At 45.4% G+C, this 21,734-nt stretch overlaps 1 protein-coding gene across 2 annotated transcripts in view; it reads right to left on the bottom strand.

Moving 5' to 3' along the window:
* The window catches only part of POLD3 (DNA polymerase delta 3, accessory subunit), a 28,592-nt gene extending 8,152 nt beyond the window's left edge, over positions 1 to 20,440 (bottom strand). For both annotated transcript variants that reach the window (XM_059819741.1, XM_059819749.1), the window contains exons 1-9: positions 20,326 to 20,440; positions 18,506 to 18,561; positions 16,476 to 16,578; positions 13,859 to 13,898; positions 12,124 to 12,256; positions 8,908 to 9,172; positions 7,508 to 7,580; positions 4,905 to 5,067; positions 3,481 to 3,593 (exon numbers count right to left, since the gene is read on the bottom strand). In XM_059819741.1, the coding sequence (XP_059675724.1) occupies positions 3,481 to 3,593; positions 4,905 to 5,067; positions 7,508 to 7,580; positions 8,908 to 9,172; positions 12,124 to 12,256; positions 13,859 to 13,898; positions 16,476 to 16,578; positions 18,506 to 18,561; positions 20,326 to 20,385 (1,006 nt within the window). In that variant the 5' untranslated portion in view covers positions 20,386 to 20,440. The remainder of the gene's footprint in view (positions 1 to 3,480; positions 3,594 to 4,904; positions 5,068 to 7,507; positions 7,581 to 8,907; positions 9,173 to 12,123; positions 12,257 to 13,858; positions 13,899 to 16,475; positions 16,579 to 18,505; positions 18,562 to 20,325) is intronic.
* Positions 20,441 to 21,734: the final 1,294 nt, after the last annotated feature.

Raw genomic sequence — 21,734 nt, 5'->3', positions numbered from 1 at the left:
TGCCTGTGTTGGTATAGCTGAAGTTGCCAAAACCTCCTGTCCTCTGTGGACACACTTGTGTAGTTTATTCTGGCACTGGAAGCAAAACAACCTGCAGTGACTAAGGCACCCTCATACCAATATAACTTTTTAATGAAAAATCATTTAAATGGAGAGGATTGTGCCTTATGCCCTCTCTGTATTTTCAACTTGTACAATGTGCTGATGCTCGTGTAAGAGGAGCTTATTTTGGGCTAATTTCAGTACATTAAGAGCAGACTAATACAGAACAACGCAGAAGACTTGCCCCGACATAAGAGCGCCCATACAGTGCTTCGCATCAGTCGTACGGACCTAGTTTCAAACCCACAAAACGTCGCTAAGTCTGCCTGAAAAAGGGCAGTGGTTTTACTAGCAGTTACACAGGTGGAGCCCTGTCTGAATGCTGTTCAATCACAGCAATGGCTGCGGACAAGCGTCCCCTTGTATCTGCAGCTGCACCCGCAGGAAAGGTTAGCACCCCTGCCCGAGGCCGTGCCTCCTTGAGCTGCGGGGAGCAGCCTCTGTAAGCACCTCTTCGTTGGCTGCCGGCGGAGGTCAGCCAGGTTAGCGTGGTGCGTTAGCATAAGCAGCAGCTAGACCGTTAGCCTTTGATATCTGCTCTGGTGGTGCAGCTTCCCATATTGCATTTTGCATATTTAAAACTTACCCCTCTATCATCTGCGGGTGAATTACGCAGGTGGCGGATGAACCGTGCCCTGTCTGGCAGCGATTTCCAAATGCTGTGCAGCATATGGCACCTTCCTCCTGCTCCCACAGGGACGCAGCGTGGAACAATGTCACTCCAGGCCCCATTTTGCTCACCGATGCTGATGATTAAAATTGCCCCTGCTCTCTGGAGAAACCTGTTTCCAACCTTTCCAAGGATAAATGCTCTCAAAGTCCAGCTACTGTACATTTCCCCCCCCCCGCCCCATTATTTGTTTCATCCAACTTACATTCCTATACTTGAATACCGAATGTAACATTACCAGTTTGGATTCAGTATGAACATTTCAAAGAATTCAAATCTATCCTCTTTCATCCCGTTGGATTTAGAAGGGCAAGCAGCAGAACTGAATGGCTGAACGCAGACCTCATCAGGGTGGTTTAGATAGCCATTAGCTTAAAAAGGAAGAAGACAGAAGCTTTCTTGATTCTCATCTTTCCCTTTTGAATGTGGGAATAGTACTAAGCTAATCTGAGTAATAGACAAAATTGTATACACAAGCTATAATTTGCGTAAATTTACAATTCTAATACACAACACAAAGCTGATTCTTGACATAATGGAAAGAACAAAGAGGACTACTACGATGCAGAAGGAGCAACAGCAGTGACAAGAAAACTCTCCAAATGGAAAGTCAAACTTCCTGCATACATCTCCAGTAGATACATAGGGGTAAAACAAAAGCCAGCCCTCCCCACAGATGAGTGGGTAGGTAGCCTTACTTGTACTGTTTTTAATGTCTGGAGCTACCGAGAATGAGGTTAACAAGACAACTGGGCCCCCAACCTAACCAGAGGACCAGACCCATGGTTTCTAATCGCAAATCCGGTTAACTCACACTTAAGATGACAAATAAAACAAGGGAGAACAGCTGCACAGACCTGCTGCGTGCACTGAGGTAGGAGTACACGCGCAGTCTCTGGACTGTACCTTGGAATAAACAAAAACACAAGGCACCACATTCAACGGCATTAACTATTCGGCACATGCTAACGTAATACAGCTATTCAACAAGAGAGGAGAGTGCTCTAATATTCAAAACCGAAAGCGGGTATGCAGCAAGCAGGAGTTTGCAGTACTCTGTAGAAAGTGCTCCTCAATTTATGACAGTCCTAAGGTGCTGCTCTTAGTCTCAGGAGATTAAAAGAGCTCTAAGAGAAACAGATAAGGAAAAGAGACTGCGTGGTCACCTCCCAGTTTGCTGTATGCTCAAAGCACCATCATGAACACAGAAGGCTGGGGGTCCCCAACTCACGGCAGCACAAGGAAGACCGAACCAACAAGCCTTCGTGCTTCAAAGAGACGCCTCTCTGCACAGCCCTGCCGCGCGCCTGAAACACGGGGCTCATTTCTGCCTGCTCTCGTTAGCAGAGAACAGACGAGCTGAGAGATTCCAGCCCAGCAAGGAGCAGCGCTTCAAGTGGCTAAACAGGCTGATTTCAATCTTCCCTCTTCATAAACAACACAGCTTGTCAGTAGGCCGAGCGATGAGTAAATGGAAAGGCCAGATAACAGCTTACAAACATTCAAAGAAATAAATACCAAATAGTGTGGGCATATATATTTTTTATGGCCAAACAAGGAGCTGCACACAGGAATGTGATGAAATTAAGGCTGATCATGAAGAACAGCTTCCTGAGAGATTTATCATCCTGTGGAATAGTCTGAGCAGAAGTGACAGATGCCTGATGACAGAGATCACTTCAAATTATGCTGGGCAGAAGAGAAACCATGAAAATACGCCTAAGGTGGCATGGAGACCGCTCAGATATCCAACAGTATTTGCCTCTCCAACTTGTATTACAGATTCTCTTCATTTCATGGTTGTTTCTCACGTGCTGGCCACACTAAATAAGCAAACAGCTTCAGTTCTTCTGCTGGAGTCCACCTCCTTGTTAATACAACCTATTTGCTGTTTCACCTTTTTTTACTGGAGCTGTACACCAAACTGGTGGTTTCAATTATTTGCCCATAATGATCCCCGAATTCTTTTCCTGATCAGCTTGTTGGATGACTGTTCCATTTAGCACATACTCCCTAGCTCGATCCCAACTTATTTTCCAGTTATCTATATTGAACGGCATTTGTCACCTCAATTATCCAAATTCTTTGGAATCCGGCCCTGCTGTTCCTCATTATAAGCCCAAATCTTGCGACGTTCTGGGCACCCTACTCCTATCAAAGCCAACAGCCACCGAGGAGACGCAGAGTCGCATCGGATATGGCTCAACTGTTTTGCCTCCAGTTTCTCCATTATCTTTTTTTTTTTTTTTGGAAGTCTTGCTTCCAATGCTGTCGTCCAAACCATTTCTATAAACAGACAGAATAAAGATACTAAAAATGACCCTGGAAGAGGGGGAGGTCACTTTGCGAGTGTTTACTCCCCAAATAAACTGGTTATGACCAGTCCTACAGTTCTGGAAGGCGCAATATCTTTCACAAGAGATTTGAGAACCTCCTTCCCACACATCAGTGTGACTGGCAGCACACTTCGTGAGGAGACAGCCAGATCTGAGCTAAGCTAAAACAAAGACTGAATGACTGAGGCATCTCAACTGTGCAAGCCCAAGTGCTTGCAGCACAAGATAAACAGAAAGCTCAAGCTACAGCCATTTGCATGGTCTTTAGTCCTCTAAACTATTCCCTCAATCGTTGACCAACAGCCGTGGATAGTAATATTGTCAAAATCAGGCCCCTGACCTACATGCCTGGATGTTTACATCTCTTTTTACCTTCCTCGTCACTGCTGTCAGACTGAAGTTGTTTGATTCGCTTCCTCTTTTTCTTTAGATTTTCGGTATCTCTTTCTTCCTCGTTATCTGACTTGTCCACCTTCTTCATTTTACTGCCACAAAAAAGAAAAGAAAAAAGGAACGAACATGTGTTATCCCTTGTGCGTGCATGAAAGCGTCAGGCATGTTTAGACAAGCACGTTCCTGATAGAAGTACTGCTAGCAAGGAAATTAAATACCCCTGTACCCCTTAAAAACACAAGCATCACATATGCTGAAGTATACCGACCTATACAATCAGGCATAGGTGCACGCGCATTTTCAAGCCTCTCAGCCTTACCCATATCCAGTTCCCCAAACAAGGATTTCTTTAGCCCCCCTGCAGTCCAACAGTTTGCCCAGTACCTCACCTAGCTTGGCCACAGCAACCTGGCAAGAGCGCATTTCTGATCTTGTCTCTACAGCTCAGGCTCCCAAACACTAATGTCCCCAACAGCATCGCTCAGAAGCTCTTTTGACAGACTGCTTGCCACTGACTGACTATGAGGTAGTGTCTCAGAATCCTGGAGCCATTTTTAAAGACTACTGGAAAAATAAAATAGCTTCTTTCTTTTTAATGTTGGCGAGACGTGTCAGACTAACAAGCCTGGAGGCTAAAGGCCCACGTATCCTCATAGAGCTGGTACAGCCTAAGTGGCCTTCCCAACACCACACTGCCAACATGCCCTTTCCAGGCCCTTGGCTTTTTGAATAAGGCTATCAATAAGATGACCAGTTAGCACTAACTGCGATGGTGGGCTGGGTGGTGTGCTTACCTATTCAGTTACAAATAGATTGAGACCACCAATTAATTACTCATAGGCCACCAGAGAGCCATCAGACTGTAATGATTTTTTGTCTCTGTCAGTTTGGGTTGGATTAAACACAAAGGGCTGAACTTAAAATTTACTTGGAGTCTCAGCCCAAAGTAAACCAGCGGCATTGAAAGCAGCAGTACATTAGCTATGGGAATCAACAAGCAGAACTTTGTGTGCTGGAAGCTGTGTACATATAAGCTTGGGAATATACTACCTTCCCTGCAGTACAGGTGCTCCTGCCAGCCCCCACAGATTGCCTGCGGGGTCTATACTAAGTCTGCTCACAGCGTGAGGTTGTCTCGTAGAAAGCCATCCCCTCCCACTGAAGACTACCTGGACTGTGTCCCTTCCCATTTGCAATGGCACAAATGGCCCTGAGGCATCTACAGCACTAAATGGAAAAGAAATATTAGGAAAGAATTCCAAGAGAGATAATTTTAGCCAGGTTTAATGCAATTTAGTAGCTGGAAACAGGAGGTGAGCCAGCATTGTATGACCAGCCAGCTCCATGCAGGCCATCAACAAGCAGGTTAACAGATTACAGGGACCGTGAATGGCATGGCCCACCTTTTTTTGTCCTTTTGTTGACTTCTAGCAGACTCTGTTTTCTTCCCAGGTTTCTCTACTACAGTATTAGGGGATGACTCTGGTTCTGCTGCAGGAACTGAAGGCTTCGCTACTTCTTTCTCCTCCTTTGGCTGCTCAGGCACAGAGTTGACTTTGAGTTTATCTGTGAACAAGCCATTAGAAAAGAGCAAACACTGGGCATTCAGTATGAACGACAGCTTACAAAGGAGTTGGCTAAACAAAACCCTGTGCACCGAGAATACAGAAAACCCTACAAATGATGTGTAAAAGCATTAGGGATCTAGATTGACCAAGCCGTGTTGTACACATTAAAAGGTGCATGCTTAAATTTCTAGCTGATTTACCAGTTTGGTTCTGTTCCTGATGGCACAGCTCAAGCACACTGCAATGAGTGTGCTGCAGCAGTTAAATGCAACAGAAGAGGGCTAGGAGGCAGTGGCAGAAGCCCTTGCAGTCACCAGGACCAAAGGCAGAAGGATTGGGAGCCCCTTTTCTAGACAGCCCCCTTGGCAAAACACCACATCCATCTTTATAGTCAGTTTATCCTTTCTAAATTAGAGTTCTAATCAAGCACAGAAAAGCCCAGAAACAAAAGAATCAGGACGGACGAAGAACAACGAGAGCTGCGCGCAGCCCCCATCCTGCATAACATTAGAGCTCACGATTAGTATTTTCATTAATGTAGTGGCTTCTCGTCCTATCCCAATCCCAATGTGATCAAGAAACAGCCTCTTTTGCCTACACAGCACCATATACACAGACAATTCTGCTTCAAAAAGCTTAATCTAGTACCAGAGAAGAGATAGCAGGTAGGAGTGGACAGCAAAATAATATATTTATCAACCTGATAGTTGGTGCTGTTAGCACACTAGCACCTAATTACAGTCTGTGAGCTTCATTCGGCAGCTTTACACACACACACCCCACCAGAGGAGAGGAGCAGACAAGTTAGAAACCTGTGTCATCCCAAGCACGAGATGCCCGAGCGATCGAAAGCATTCAACGAGATCAACTACATTGTCAATAGGAACAGGGGCTGCCGAGAGGGCTAGAAGATTTCATTCCAACGCCTTTCTGACACTGCCTGGAAAAACAGGCTGTCTGCTTCATTGAGCAAGGGAAAACATCACACATAAGAACTTGAATGACAGCTTTCTTATTTACGATCAACAGCAGAGAGCTGAAGGACCCAATTATTGCTAACTCAGGACTTTCTGGCAATGGTGAAATCTTTGAAGCCAGAAGAGACGCACAACATGTAGGGAATAAATCTTACTCCTGGAATCACCCTATCTCTTCTATACACATAATCATTTCCAGTTCTGCTCCGTTTGCTCCTTCCCTGCCGCCACCTCACAAGTTTCCTGGAAGTGCTCTCTGACAGGACTCAGCAGAGAAGTGAACCCCGTTGGAAATCATAGAAATGCATCCACAAAGCTTTCTCCATCACCCCTGGGTTATCTTTACCACGCAATTTCAACTTCTTGGGTTTTCAGCATATGAATTTTCATCTAGGGCTCTTCTCGGATCTTAAGAATTTACTCGAGTTAATTGTAGTAACTGTGCTTAGGCTTGTTGAGGCAGAGGCTGAAAGCATCCTCAGCTCCCTCAGACTCATCAAAACAGGAACTCAAAGATGCCCAACAGTACTGTGCCTTGTGTGTTCAGCACTGGAACTCTACACTGCAAACTCTGACAGATGCCTATTAGAAAGTGAACTTTGCTGTTTACTCTCTCCCAGTAACTCTTCTTTGAATACTTTTGTATTCGTTATTATAAGAGCATCTTTGAAGAAAGGCCTACAGTCCTTTTCCAACATCTATTTAAAAGCTTCAGCATATTTTCTTTAGGCTTGGATAATTTAGGTCAGAAGGGATCTCCAGAAGCCACCTAGTCCAAACCCCAGCTGAAAGGGGAAGGCCACCCCTCATTTTTATCCTCCAATTATTAGCTCTTCAGTTTTCAGTAAAGAAATTAACCCTAAATCTAACCATAGACTCCTCAGTGATTTGTGATGAAACGCAAGCATCATTAACACGCCCTGCGTAACACGTTTTGGCAAACATTTTACCAATAGCTAGTCTTCCAGCCAGAAGTACTCACTTTAAATCAGATTTCTTCTGCACTAGAAAATCCTTCCTGGGTTAGTCTGCACAAATATGTCATTTTAATTGATCTCCATCCAGCAAGCTTTTTGTCTTAAAAATTCCACTTACAACTTTTAATTTTTGCCTTAAGAGCTGCATATAAAAACATTTAACCCCTCTGAGTCCAAAAGAGCAGAAGAACAGTATGGAAAATTGTAAGAAAAGAGGAGATATAATGAAAATCCAACAAGTTTGGTGGTATGGCGGTGGGAAGGAAGAGTTCTGCTCCTTTCTGTTCATACTTCCCATCACAGCTGTATAACAAGACACCTAATATGACTGATTTTTTTTAATTGCTACTCAGAAAAAAAAGAGATTTCCAATATCCCTCAGGATTTTTATTTCTTTTTTCTTTTTTTTTTTTTTTAAACTACAGCAGGCTGGTCCCTGACCACAATGGTTTCTGAAAACAGATGCATGTTATAGAGCACTTACTCATGGCAGCTTTTCCAAAGAAGTTGTTCATTATGTTGCCCTTTGTGGGTGGTTTGCTGCTTACTGCAGACACCTAGAAGCAAACAGAGGAGTAACCACAGGAATTATTCATGCAACATAAAATGCATAGTACTGCTTCTGCACAAGCAAAAATAAATATGTATGATTTGCTGACTAGTCAGTGCCTTAGATTTCAGTATGTGTTTAGGAGAAATTGAAGATACTAGGTATTACACGCCTCAAAAGGTCGAGAGTAAGTTACTCACAACTCCTTAGCTAGGCCTTCAAATCTAACTTGGGTCACATTCTCATCTGACAGTGTTACTGAAATAAGTGGTTGGGACTTGGGTCAGTTCCCAGTAAAGAACTGTTCTTTTTGCAAACTATCAGTGCTTCAATTCACATTAACTGACAGAGGAAAGAACACAGATTGGCCAAACCATGAAGACTTTATCCAGCTACTCTGGCACGTGTGCTGTTCTGCTGAGCCATTTGCAAAAAGTATCATTGCTCTAGTCCATTAATATAACCACCACCAAAGTGAAAAATCACACACACAAGAAAACCCACCTAAGGAAGCTTGGCATCCTAATCCCATTTATTTTCATGCAAAAAAAGGCAATCAGACCCTAAAGTTCCCAAAACACTCAGACACAAATATTTCACCAGTTCTAAATTCACTATAAAAATCAGAAAAATGAACTAAAATGTACTTAGCTGTTATAAAAAAGCCAAACCGTATGCAGGGAACGTTACCATTTTAATACCCATTTACTGGCCACATTGCTTTAAAAAACCTTATACTAATTAAAATTAGAACATAATCCTACCCTGGAAAAAACAGCAGTTGAGAAGATAAACAATTTAGTCTTGCACAGGTCAAGCTCTGAAACTTCCCTCACAGACCAAGTTTAAACACCTAGATACTTTTAAGACCTGGACTTCTCACATTTCACTTATTGCTCAAAACAAATCCTTTTAAGCACAATGGAGAGAGCGAGATTCTCAACCGGTGTATATATTGGCCTAACTGAAGACAACGGAACAATTGTCTCAATAATGCAGCTACGCTGGTTTATAATCACTGGAGATCTGGCTCAAGGAGGAATGCCAAAGCGTCAAAGTTATGGCAAATACACTTTTGTGGATAGATCAAGAGTGTGGTACAATATATTTTTGCCCAAGATGACTGACAGAAGGCATGCCTGTACTATAGAGTTAAATACGTACAAAACAGTGACCGAGCATTCCCAGGGGACAGCAAGTTTAGCACTAGAAGCAGTGGATCAGCCTGCGTTACGGTGGTTAAGGTTATTTAGGTCGAGTAAGAGCGAAGCTAGAAGAGTGGTTCATTAAAGCTATTAACCCGGAGGGCTGCCAAAGGGTCTGAGGTAACTTACACCTGGGGCCTCCTTAGCCTCTGCTTTAGTTTCTTTATTTGTGTCCTGGGGTTTGGAAGCCGCTTTTGCTGCAAACATTCCCATGATCCCTTTGGGCTGCTGCGAGGGCTGTTTAGCGGTCGACGGACCGTGGCCGTTGACCACAGGTACGCTGACAGCATTCGTGTCGCTTGGTGTCTGGGAACCAGTCTGCACAGACATCTGCGCTTGAGAAACTTCGGCCGACGTCCTGGGGACCGCAGCGGCACACTGAATGGCACTGAACCTGCATGATGGAATGAAAAATTTAATTAGCCTTTTAACTTCTTATTTTTCATCTCTGTTTCCTGCCCAGTAGCGCCTTGCTTCTCTGGTCCTGTGTTCTCCTGTTATGGAAAAAAAGAGCAATCTAGTTTGTGCACGGGACAAGAAAGAAAGGCTGGCACAGAAGGAGAGTGGTGGAGACCTCTACTGAAAAGGTCAGCTGAATGTGTCAGCAAGAACCAGAGCATTCAAATGCTAAACAAGCTGTTCAGATTTCATGGGGGGGAAAAGCCCGACTCCGCATCCAGAGTGGAGATGGAGTAGACTGCATTTTATTCCTAAACGGGTTACGCTCTCTGAAGTTCACAGCATAAATTGTATGGCTGTCTGATGACCTGAAACATTTACAACTTTGAGATGCTTTGACAGAGTCCACCACTGCCGCAACAAGCGGCCGCAATCGCACCAGCCAGGTAAGTAAATCACAACTGAAACTGAACTACTTAAATGGCTCAGAAGATATCCATGACATTCAGACTAACTATATAAAGTCATTTCCATGTAATCACTAGTAGACCGAGATGTATCTCAGCTTGTAACAGTCTGAAACGTGATTGTTTGGGGATACAGAGATATAAGAACTAAATGATGTCCTCACAGTTACAATACAATTCCCTGACAGTCAGGAATAGCAGTACCCAAAAATAACTGAACTCTACCCCCACTGTGCAAATCACAGGCAAGGCTTTCCAGATTTCCTACAGAAATGCCACAAAAGAGCACAGACTCACGCCTTCCAATCCACTGAATTACATAGCGTATTTTTATTTGCATAAGAAATAAACCAGTCTTCTGCCAATTAATTTCTGTGCCTCAGCATTAGCAGCTCACATGCACAGTCCACTTCTACTCGGATCAGGAACTGTAACGTATTAACAAAACAACACCATCCCTACAGCATTTCTAGGCTGCAGCAGCGATCTCTTGACATTCAAACCTTTAAAGGAATATTTTTTTCTTCAACGTCTTCTTTCCTTCCTACTTTCAATCTGTTTTCAACGTGGTCAACACCGCTCTCTGGACAGCTTTCACTCCTACTCCACACATACCCATAAGTAACACCAACAACCCTCCAGATTACAAATAATGTTTTATTGTCAATGGTTATATTGACTGCGCAGCAAGGACATCTAAACCTCACGCATTCCAGGCACGTGGGAAGTTAGCTTGCCTTGATGCTGCTGTGTGACTATAGCTTATGGGCTTGATCCAAAATTCTCTAAATAATCACTGAAAAAAAATAAGCAATGTTTGGACTATGCTCTGCAAGCAAGGAGCTGCTTCCACTTGGAAAGCTGACATTAGCAACATGCGTTAAATCAGTTAGTCCTATTAGCACAACATCTAGCCACCTCCACCGTCTTCAGGGCATAACAGGTCCCTTACAAACACAGAAGAGAATAAAGAAGCTTGCCTCGCAGCTTATGAGATACATGGAATGAGAGGGAACCTTAAGAAACCAGTAGGCTCTGTTTGCTATAAGTATGCACATAGTTAAACCTCTGTCTTTCATAGGTACTGCAAGAATCTTGTCTCAAGCGTGAAAGACAATTCAGGTAGTTGACAAGGGAGCGGGAATATGGTCAGTCTGAATCTAGTTCAGCTAGGTGACAGGTGAAGCAGCTGAATTTTTCGTAGTTTGCTTGGGAAATTCTGCTCCAAAGCCAGGCAGGGATTTACAAACAGGCTGCAGAAAGCAATTTCAGAATCTGAATTGTCTAAACCTTCTGGATGTGCGAGTCTGAGACACAAGTACAGCCATGCTGGGGTGCCTGAGAGTAAACAGACTGGAACACGGCAACTGCAGCCAAACCTATGGCACGTGTCTTCATTGAAGCAGGGTTTTCTAGCACTTACCAGGGTACTGACATTCACATTTGAAACACACAGCTTCTAGGACGTTATTTTCTCAGCCACTCTCTTGACAACATGTTGAAGACAGCTACGTTTCTACGTTCAAATTCTATACTCTTTCTATGACACAACATTCAGGCATCCCCCTTCTAAACCAGATTGGTCATGGCACTGTACGTACTGATTACATCAAGCTGAAGCTGTCGTAGTGGAAACAACATATAAATGAAAAGCCACAGCTGCCAGGCACTGTTCAGGAGGAGAGACAATGACCCCTGGAGACTGAAGTCCCTCTGAATTCCAGGACAACCTTTCTCTAGCTCAACCATGAAGGGCACTTGTGCTGCCTGGTCTGTTTTGCGTGCTTCCCCTGTGCCTCAGGCTCTCATCTTCTATATGGAGAATGAGTTCCTGCAAGACATCTTCAGACCTTAGCTAGAAATCCACTTCAGGTTTCAAAAAGGAAAACAAGTCTTTCAAAGTTAGATCGTTAATATGGATATTTAAGGTCACAAATGCCACAGCATGTTCTCAAATGCCTAAGATACTATTTAAAAGCGATGAAGAGCCTGCAGTTGTGTTTCAGTTGCTACGGATCATCTTCATCATCTAGTGGAAGAAAACACAGTCTCACAAAACAGAAGGCAAACTCACGTCAGCACTTTGCTGAGCACATCACTCCTGGTTTTGGAAGTCTGTTTCAATTTACTCTTCCTGCGTGACTGAAAACTGGATAAAAATGGTCATGATGAAGTGTGGCCTGGAAATAAGAAAAAGGATTCTAGCCATCAGAGAAGAAAGGTACTGGAACAGTCTGCCCGTTGGAGTAACAGAGCAAGTGAACCAACTGTAAGCTGGAAATAGCTCGGTTTACGAAACCATCGCACAACATGCTGTCCGGGGACTGGTCTGGCATGACTTAGAAGATATCTTTTTCTAGCTTTCTAAAAATCCAGGCATATCTGGTAACCATTGACTTCTGCTGAAGTGCACTATATAGCAACATCTCATCAGTCTCAAGTCACATAGCATAAGAAGAAAAACCAAGACGCAACTCACTTGCTGCAGTTGTGCAGGTTTGTTTTGACAATATCATAGTCTGTGTTGTAGAGTGGTCCGCTGTCCTTGAGCAAGGCTTTCTGAATGCTGTAGACATGCACGCTCGCAATCGTGGTTAGTTTAGACTTCATTGCTGGGGGTGGGAAAAGAAAAAAAAAAAAAGTCCTCTGTTAGCACAACCTTTAGAGAATCAGGTGGCAACTTTAAGCATCAGGCTCTACCAAGGATGAGAAAGACTGACAGACCACTTGACAGCAAGGACCTGAAAATACAAATGTGTAATTGTACCTTCTTCCAATGCTCACTAAGTGAGAATTCAAGGCAACAGACTCCGCATGCCTGTCAAACATGTTTTCCATTGTACACACTCGCTTCTTACACAACTGAATTAAGAGCAATCGCTCTGTGTTCACTTTCAAACTATCTGGTGTTTGGGATCCAGAATATCTATATAACTACCTAAAGCTAAGGAAGAAAATAGGTGGTCATAACTCTACCCTGCTGGAACTGCTCCCTGCCATTAAGGTAGCGTCCGCCGTATCAACTAGCGCCACAGCGTCTTCTCTAATAATCTGCTGGAATCAATGTTTTGTCTCTTCTATGCTATTTAGACTGTTACCCCCCTGAGACAAGGGCTGGTTTTTAGGAATTCTTTGTTCATTGCTTATATTGTTCTTTCCACACAGTCCTGGTCTGAGACAGAGCTTCTAGGCACTGTAAAAATACACACAGTAATCATTTCTTGGGGCCAGTCCTAGACTATGCAGCCCTATTCCCATCACAAATCTCAGCCTCTTCCAAATGTAAGTCATACCTTTGGCCTGTCTTCTAATACAAAAAACATGAACAACCCTTTCCTCCACAGCAAAACAGAACATTACGCAGCACACATAATTCCACAAACATGACAGATTGTCAAGCAGTGCAACTACTATCCACTAGCCTGATGAAGACAACTTTAGCTAGAAATCCACTTCAGATTTCAAAAAGGAAAACAACACAGGTCTTTCAAACAAAGTTAGATCATTAGTGTGGATATTTAAGGTCACAAATGCCACAGTATGTTCTCAAACGCCAAAGATGTTATTTGAAAGCGATGAAGAGCCTGCAGTTGTCTTTCAAGCGCTATGGATCAGATGTCATCAGCAGGACCAGACCTGGGAAGATGGTAAGATGACTGGCAGCACATGAAGAGCGGTTGCAGGAAGCAGTGTTATAGTGGTGGGCTTTTTCACCTTTTACTGTGAAAGCAAATACCCCAGACAAAAGTGAGAACGTTCTTATGGGACATTTAACTAATACCCACGTCACTCAGGGCAAACAAAGACTGCAATTGCATTTAACCAATAACTAGAGCTATCTGCTTCAGCATCCTTGGGAGCTTGAAGGCTCATAATTGTTCTCAAACACTGTGAGACATTGCTGTACACTACTCAGATATTGTTGCCTTTAAGGAGGAGCCATCTGTCAGCAGCAGGGAGGTGGAAAAGAATCACTAACTAAAATGTTCAACATTAAAAAGAAAAAAAATAGACCCAAGTCACAAGTCTGAAGTTACACAGCTGTTGGCTCAGATATTCAAAATTCTGAGAAAAAGCTAGTACAAAAAGTACACACCTGAACCCAACAGCCTGACTAGGCATTTACGTGCAGATGGCAAGCTCTGAGCTTTACTCACTTTGCTGTTCTCTCAAAGAAAAAAGTTAAAACCACATAATTTTCACGATCTGCTTACCTTCGAGTTTATCCTCTCTCACTACTGCAACCTTGTGGCACTGTAGAAAATAAATAAATTGCAATCTTAAAATTTGAAAACATCTGTTGTACATAAGACTGATATTTTCGGTTATCTATTGAATAAGAACATCTACTGATTATAGGTGCAGCTTCATAGCCGCAAAGAACACTGCCAATGCCTTTGAACTGTCATCGGCCACTAGTTTTTAAAGCTCTGCCTCCCTGCTTTTCTAATAGACTGTTTCACAGGTCACCACAACCCTGAAGAAATCTTCTGTCCTCCATTCCTAACACTGGGAGATGAGACATAGATGAAATGAGAACTAAAAACCATGTGGGACAGGGGAGAAAAGCAAACCAAGGCAGCTGATGACCCAACCGCTAGAAGCCTGCCGCGCTAGCCCACATCACCCATGTATATTTAGATTGCCAGTAAACTCTAACATAGCAATCTGTAGCACAGACACAGCACCAGAGAAGCAAAACACCATGAGAAGTTAAGCATTAATTTAAAAGCCAGAAATGAATGTTTCTGGAAGCGTGCTCTACAGCCAGTCTTCAAGGACTATACCCGCTCTATGACATTTAACAGGTTGTGGTTAATACAGAGAGTATCCAAAGAGACAGACTGGACAAAATCCAACCGTTAATTTTGCGTTTAACTGGTAACACAGACTAGCCAGCAAAAGAGTAAGAGGCAAGAAAACACAGGCAACCTGAAACGGTAAAGAAAGATTGAGAGTCTCTGTCCCTCACTGAGGTGGACAAAAAGTTGCAAGTAAAGAGCGTGCAGTACTTAACACATGATGAGAATTATTTGTGATTGATTTCTATCCATATCTCTCTTCAGGCGAGCCTTGCAGTTGAAGCCACAGCCTTGTGGCTACACCTACTGACAGGAGACAGTAGTGCAGGGTTACCAGCAAGCACAGGCTTGCACCTGAAGCGCTCGCATCCCTTTCCTACCCAAAATTGACTTGTGCCAGATATTACCCACCAGCTACTCCAATGCCTGCACGTCTTCAGGAAGTATCTTCCAGATCTGACCTCTTCTCCCACGCGCTCTGGTTAGCCCTCAGATGCCCAGTCTGAGGAACTTTAAAATCCTCCTGTGTGGCATTCCTAACCCCGACATTGCTTCATCTCTGCCCCTAACAACTTACGGCACCTGCAGGTCACCTTTCTTAGCAGGCACTGCAATTGCAGCATTCAAAAATACGGTATTTAAAAGCAAGATTAAAGAAGTGACCTTTATATGTTTACCTTGGTAGATCTTGTTTTAAAAATATATAGCTGCTAAGACAGAGTTAAAAAATTATTTGTATCCTATGTCAGAACTCACTTGTTTGTTTTAAATACATTATGGCAAATTTAAAAATAACAGAATATGTTGACAAACCTCTGGACAGTTTTAGTGAGCCAAGAGATGCTACCTTGTCATTTCCAAAAGAAATCAGAGGGAAAACTTGTTAAACTCGGGCTATAAATGTGACACCACCTGTACCACTTTAAATAAATACATTCCATTATACAGAACTAATGCAATAAACAATTACCTTCAATCTCAGGATGATTTGGAGACTTAAAGAGACTATTCTACGCATGTGAACTAGCTTATTATTCAGGAAAGCACAAAAAAAAAGATTTGTTGGGGTTTTTTTCCAATCTACAAATAAAAGCCAGAACACCCCAAGATGTACTAATTCTAAATTAATTTGCGGGACATGGTTTAGTGGGCATGGTATTGTTGGGTTGACAGTTGGACTTGATGATCTCACAGGTCTTTTCCAACCATAGTGATTCTGTGAATGAAGACTGGATTGTATTGCAAGAGATATTTGGGTACCTAAATACACAAATAGACATCTAGTGAAATGTCAAAGGCATTTAGTGTTTGGCTATTAAATTCTTCTGCGAACAAAGAGAGACAGACGCTCAATTTGCTCATCTTCTTTCAAAGACCCCTGAGGTACCTGTCTGAAATTTTAGATGACATTCTTGAAAATCCGACAAGCAGCAATGAGAAAAAATAATTACATTGCTACAAGTAGCGATTCCTTTGCTTAATAAGTCAATGCATTTTAAATACAAAATACTATTAATAAACGTATGTTTCTGTTGTATACCAGGATAAAAAAGTTGCCTTAATTAACAAGACAACTTCAACTATTTATTTATTATTTTACTTATTATTATTCTATTCTAACTGAATTCCAAGCTCTTTCCAAACGCTACTCTGCACTCCACAGCAGATCCTGGGAAATGGATTAGCTGATCTCACAGGGGCCCCCTCCAGATTGTTTTATAATCTTTGCTGTCCAACTAGTAGCGATAAGATTGAGAGATGACTGGTAACAGGATTTAAGTTAATTAAATAAAAACCCTGCTGCATTTTTCAGCACTGTATTACCAAATCATGACTAACTGATCTTTCCTCCCCATTGTTTGTGTGCTGGGACAGAGATAGCACCTTATGTTGCACATGTACAGAAGACCGAGCACACTGTGCCTGTTACTGGAAAAAGGGAGCAAGTTCAGCTTTTGACCCGAAGATTACAAAACAAGATGGAAGACACAAAGAGCTAACAGACACCTTTGAGAAATAAAACACTCACAACGTGTCCATTCTGCATGAGGTTTCCTGCTACTAAGTAGGTGACATGAAGCTGAGCTCCTGAATTCTCCTTTCGTTTCCTCTCTACGTAATCATACAGCATCCTGTAGAAAAGAAACCAGAGTTAATCACCTAGAAAGGAAAGAGCCCGTCACCACCCCTTCCGTGAAGCTTACATAAAATAGAGCAAAGCCAGCCTGCCATGGAAACATTTCACATAAGCACAGTTATTTTAACCAGGATTAAATTAATCTTACTGAGACACCCTCCTCCTCTGCCACTTTGGTTTATATAGTTGTTGGACTGAGATTCTCCAAAGGTGAAATGAATGTAAGCTCTCAAAGCTTTAATAGTTGGTTGCAGATGGTCTCACATCCTCTGGGCAGCTTGTTCCAAAGTCTCCCCTGAGAAGACTGTTTCCCTCATTACAACCCAGCATTCTGAAACACCTGACAGAGGAACCGGTGATTTTTGGTGTGGGATCACATTGCCAGGTGTATATATACAAACCCAGTTACAGCCACTGACAAAGTGATCAGAAACAGGAGGAAAGAGCATGATTAGTGATGACGAGATTGAGCTGAGACTCAAGCTTTCAGCTCCCACTTATACCACCGATTTATGATGAGTGTCCCACGTAACTGGGCAGAGACACTACTGCACACTCCATGAGGACACTATCTGGTAAAGATACCTGAAGATCGTTACTGCTACAGAGATAGACTGCAATTACCATGCTGTCACAGCCCGCACAATCACTAAAATAATTCACTTGTGTTATCAGGCACTTCTCCAGCTTCTAGGAGAGAGTTTTAAGCACAAAGATGCCACAGGAGTTCTCCATCTCCAGGTTGCTTTCAAGGGTATGAGGAGGTGCCTCTGCTTCACCTGGACCATCTTCTTCAGAGCAAAAAGTTCTCTGGCTCCTTCAAGTTCACTGTATGACCAGAACCGTTCCCAGCAGAGCTCTCCAGTCAGGTCTACACCATCACTGAAGCACACTCAGATTTACCCATCATCTAAATTGTTCACACACACGCAGAGGAAAGAGACCAAACAATCTCTTCATTATATTAGATGCCCGAGTTGATTTTCTAGTAGTTTGGACAAGACAGGTGAAGCTGGGCTCAGTACACTGCAGCTGAGTAGGCAGCAAACGCCCCTTTAGGTCCAAGCTATAGCCAGAAACAAGGAGAGAAAATATTCATATTATGGAACTTGACACTCTTATGGAGCCTTCAAATCTTATGCTGAACTTTACCTTGCTGTGTAGCAACATCCCCAGAATCCTTGAGAGCTCATTCTTTGTTTGATAGGGTATGTAAAAGGTTACAGTAATTTTTATTCTTCAAAACACCAAGACAAGGTTACAGATTTATGCTAAATTTGGAGAAGCAGAAACACTCTGACCGCACAGCTGACTTCCCCATCCTTCAAACATTTACCCGTGCCCATCAAGCATGGTAAGTATGTATTTATAATGGGTCATGCACTACGCAGCAGGGCGGTCAGAGCAGATGAGCATTTGCCATACACATGAGCTGTTTCGTGTTTTCCCGACTCTGCTCCCAGCAATATCCATGGAAAACGTACAGCATCCTGAGCCGTGCAGGGATACGCAGTGGCAGATTCGCACAGAGGCAGAGCTCTGTTTGCAGGACTCGGAGACAAGTTCAGAAAACACATCCGCATTTCAGGATGAAAGGAGCTACATACATTTCTGTAGTAATATAGCACTAAAAGATCTATTCTGACCCAAGTATTCATATTTATGATATGAAGCAGCATAGGGCGTCCAGCTGAGCACTGCTCTCTAAAGCACAACTCCCGTCAAAGTCAAGGCAAGATCTGCCTACAGGAAGAATGAGTAAAGCATGTTGAAGAACATTAACTACTGTTCCTGAGAAGACAAGCAGGATTTTTAAACATTTCCAGAGAGACAATTTTAATACACTAGCCACAATCATGAAAACAGTAATTAACAAGGCTTTGCCACAAAACAAAACCATTGTGGGATGCACTGATACCTACTGTTTAGCCTGGTTGACGTGAACTCCCAGAGTATAGCTTAGCCATTTGTATGTTACCTGTCAAAGAAAAAAAAAAAACAAACCACAACACTTTAGTAAGAAAATCTCCATCTCTTCACTTGTTAAACCTCCCATCCTTAGCTTGTTTCATAAGCAAGTCAAACTCTTTAGACCCCCCCTCCAAGAAACCCACAGCAAAACCTGTTAGAAGTGAGAGCAGGTGGACACCCACCCACCTGTGCTTTAATGAGTAGATTGAATCCCTAAGACCTAAACAAACTAACCTAAAAGGTGTGGTTTTGTCAACACTTCGAAATGCAATCACATAAATAAAAGCCCTTCAAAACACCTGCCCTGCTTAGCTTCACAACAGAGAGAAAAGATTAAACAGCACAAACCTTAATTGTGAGAAGCTCTTATTGCTCTCCCAAACAACTCCTGAGGATTTATCGGATTTCTGCCACCCTCCCCTGTCACGGGGAGACGGGGATCTCCGGCTGCATCACAAGTCTGACAGCACAGTGTGCCAAGTCTCAGGAGGCTACAGCTCTAATCCCAGACCTGACTTGCTGTGTTACTTAGACAAGGCATGTCTTTTACACCTGTTTCTCTTCCCGCTCTGCCTTTTTAAACTAATCCTCAGGCTACGGCCTCTCCCGTCTCAAAGACAACAGTTAAATTAAATTTTATTAGTCTAGCAGTTTACTGAAATGAACTATAATGACATAGGCAGTTCATGTTAATACAACTGCTTTGACAGATGAGATGCACCAACTTCGCTGTACCACTTTCTAAGCAAAAAGTCTCTACGTTGAAAGAAACACAGGTGCGCACGCTTACCATTTTTCTGAATTTTCCTAAAAAAAAGCAAAGTTTCAAGAGACTACAGATGATAAGTAGTAATTTTACTTTTAAGCTGAAATAGTGGTGCAGACTGCCTCAAACTTCCGTGGAAAAAACCCCACTGTTTCATAGACTTCTGTCGTTTATACCTCGAGCTAAAACACTGCTGTCACTACAGTGTTTTGGGCGCTTTTTTTTTTTTTTGAGGAAAAACCGGTCACCTATTAGCGAGCATAAGGAATTTGGGGAGACCTGCTTTTCCTGTGATATAAATGATAAAATTACCAATTCTTTCCCAAGACTTTACGTTAATTTGCAGCACAGGAGGGGGAAAAATCCTTACAAGGAAAGCATCTCCTCTCCAGTCTAATTGCAACCTGTGGAAAAGCAAACACACACACACGCACACACCCCACACACACACCACCCCCCCCCACGCACCCACGCACACACACCCCCCCACCCACACACCCCCCCCACACCCACCCACACCCCCCCCACACACACACCCCCCACACACACACACCCCCCACACCCCCCCCACACCCACACCCCCACACACACCCCCCACACACACACCCCCCCCACACCCCCCCCCCCACCCCCCCCCACACACACACCCCCCCCACACACACCCCCCCCCCCCCACACACACCCCCCCCCCCCCCCACACACACACACACCCCCCCACACACACCACACCCCCCCCCACACACACCACACCCCCCCACACACACACCACACCCCCCCACACACACACACACACCCCGCAACGTTTCCCGCACCCCCAGGGCCGGGTTTGGGGCCCAGCCTGAGGGGATCCCCCAAACACGCGGCTGACCGCCCTCCCACGGCAGCCGCGCTGGCGGGAGGGGGTAGGAAGGGCGGAGGGGGGTCGCTCCCTCCTGAGGGGGTCGTGCAATGGCGGCGGTCTCCCCCCCACCCCCCCCACCCCGCAGCCCCGCCGGCCGGACTCACGATGCGGTTCTGGTCGGTGACGAACTCGTCGATGTTCTCGAGGTACAGCTCGTCCTCCATGACGGGGCGGAGAGGGCAGGGCCGGGTAGGCCGCGGGCGGGAGGGTTCCCGCGCAGCTCAGGGCCGCGGCCGCCTGCCCGCCGCCATGGCAACCGAGCGAGGCGCGGGCGGAGGGGACGGCGGCCGCGCGGGGACAAAAAGGAGCGCGGCGGGAGAGGCGGCGCCGCGGGGTCCTTGTGCCCGCCCCGCTCCGGCCGCGCCACGTCCCTCCGCTCTGCCCGCGCGCCGCGACGCTTCGCGCCGTCCCCTCACACGGCACCGCGCCGTCCCCTCACGGCCCCGCACCATCCCCTCACAGACCCACGGCCGGCCCCGCACCATCCCCTCACACAGCTCCACACTGTCCCATCACGGACCCACGGCCGGCCCCGCACCATCCCCTCACGGCCCCACGCCATCCCCTCACAGACCCACAGCCGGCCCCACACCATCCCCTCACACAGCTCCACGCTGTCCTGTCACGGACCCATGGCCGGCCCCACACCATCCCCTCACACGGCCCCATGCTGTCCCCTCACGGCCCCACACCATCCCCTCACAGACCCACGGCCGGCCCCACACCATCATCACACTTGTCCCTACACTGCCTTCTCACAGACCCACGGCCCCACACCATCCCCTCACCCGTCCCCACGCCATCCCCTCACAGACCCACGGCCGGCCCCGCACCATCCCCTCACACAGCTCCACACTGTCCCATCACGGACCCACAGCCGGCCCCGCACCATCCCCTCACACAGCTCCACACTGTCCCATCACGGACCCACGGCCGGCCTCACACCATCCCCTCACAGACCCACGGCCGGCCTCACACCATCCCCTCACAGACCCACGGCCGGCCCCGCACCATCCCCTCACACAGCTCCACACTGTCCCATCACGGACCCACGGCCGGCCCCGCACCATCCCCTCACGGCCCCACGCCATCCCCTCACAGACCCACAGCCGGCCCCACACCATCCCCTCACACAGCTCCACGCTGTCCTGTCACGGACCCATGGCCGGCCCCACACCATCCCCTCACACAGCTCCACACTGTCCCATCACAGACCCACGGCCGGCCCCACACCATCCCCTCACCCGTCCCCACGCCATCCCCTCACAGACCCACGGCCGGCCCCACACCATCCCCTCACCCGTCCCCACGCCATCCCCTCACAGACCCACGGCCTTCCCGCCATCCCGCTCCTCCTCACCTCCATCTTCCCGGCTGTGGGCTGACCCAGCACCCTGTCCCTGACGTCCAGGGCAGGATGAGCCACGGCACGGAGCAAGGGAGCGTAAACCACCCGCTTGTTGGGAATCACCAATTTTCCCTTTCTCCGATTTTCCTTTTCTTTCAGCCCTGC

This window comes from Gavia stellata, chromosome 1 (assembly GCF_030936135.1).
Source record: "Gavia stellata isolate bGavSte3 chromosome 1, bGavSte3.hap2, whole genome shotgun sequence".
In the NCBI taxonomy this organism is placed as follows: Eukaryota; Metazoa; Chordata; class Aves; order Gaviiformes; family Gaviidae; genus Gavia; species Gavia stellata.
Note: the sequence above shows the minus strand (reverse complement) of the source record. Positions and strands in the feature narration are given on the sequence as shown.